This window comes from Poecilia latipinna, unplaced genomic scaffold, assembly GCF_001443285.1.
Source record: "Poecilia latipinna isolate Pla-1442-1.1 unplaced genomic scaffold, P_latipinna-1.0 Scaffold980, whole genome shotgun sequence".
In the NCBI taxonomy this organism is placed as follows: Eukaryota; Metazoa; Chordata; class Actinopteri; order Cyprinodontiformes; family Poeciliidae; genus Poecilia; species Poecilia latipinna.
In genome coordinates, this window is record NW_015113596.1 from 405,715 (window position 1) to 406,581 (window position 867).

An 867-nucleotide genomic window follows, 5' to 3' on the forward strand; every position below is an offset into this window, starting at 1 on the left:
ACCTGAGATCGCTTGGGTACAAAGAAGTGGACTAAGTTCGCAACCGTCTAAGTGGGTGAATACCAGATGCCAAAAACTCGTCCTTGATGGACAAATGCGAGCCTTTAAAAACACCCGAGTTGAACTTACCGATGTTGATTTGGTTTGGAAACCCTGCCAGCGAGTCCCCGATGAGATGAAGTAAAACCAGGACCGCCGCAACTCTGCGACTCCACATTTTTCCCCGAGAAGTGAAATCAACTCCTGGCGTGTTTGTGGGCGAGGAGAAGCAGGGAGAATCATGAACACGGACTGGAGCGCAAAGAAATCCACAAGATGCGGCGGCGGCGGCGGATCTCTCTCTCTCTCTCTTTTTCTCTCTCTCTCACCGTGTGTGCGCCCACGTTGAATGTGTGCCAGCGCAACTGCAGCGCCAGCCCACTACTACTGCCGCTGCTGCTGCTGCTACTCTAAGAACCTAAAGCCAGTGTTTTATCTCAAAGATGGTGGTGGTGGTGGTGGAGTGGAGCGCAGGAGACGGGCCACCGGATCTCTTCACTGTGTGGATGGAGACCACTGAAATGGGCCAGAGCGAGAAAGAGGAGGATGAAGGAGGGAGAGGACGGGGGGTGATGAGGGAGGAGGCGTTTATCAAACTTGTTCTGACGTTGAATTATAATAAGTGCAGCCTTCGTCCCCGCGTCACTGCAGAATTGGTGTGTGTGTGTGGGTGTGTGTGTGTGGTGCAGAGGCTGAGCGGCACGCACAGGCATTAAAGTCAAAAGGGAGCAATGATATACCACTGACTGACTTGGGTGTGTGTAAATACACACACCCACACACACACACCCACACACACACACCAATTCTGCAGTGACGCGGGGACGA

The 867-nt window shown here is 52.9% G+C and overlaps 1 protein-coding gene across 1 annotated transcript in view; it reads right to left on the bottom strand.

The window, feature by feature from the left end:
- LOC106958368 (glutamate receptor 3-like) overlaps window positions 1–615 on the bottom strand; it is a 42,874-nt gene extending 42,259 nt beyond the window's left edge. Inside the window, exon 1 of the mRNA XM_015050229.1 lies at window positions 130–615. Within this exon, the coding sequence (XP_014905715.1) occupies window positions 130–217 (88 nt within the window). The 5' untranslated portion in view covers window positions 218–615. The remainder of the gene's footprint in view (window positions 1–129) is intronic.
- Window positions 616–867: the final 252 nt, after the last annotated feature.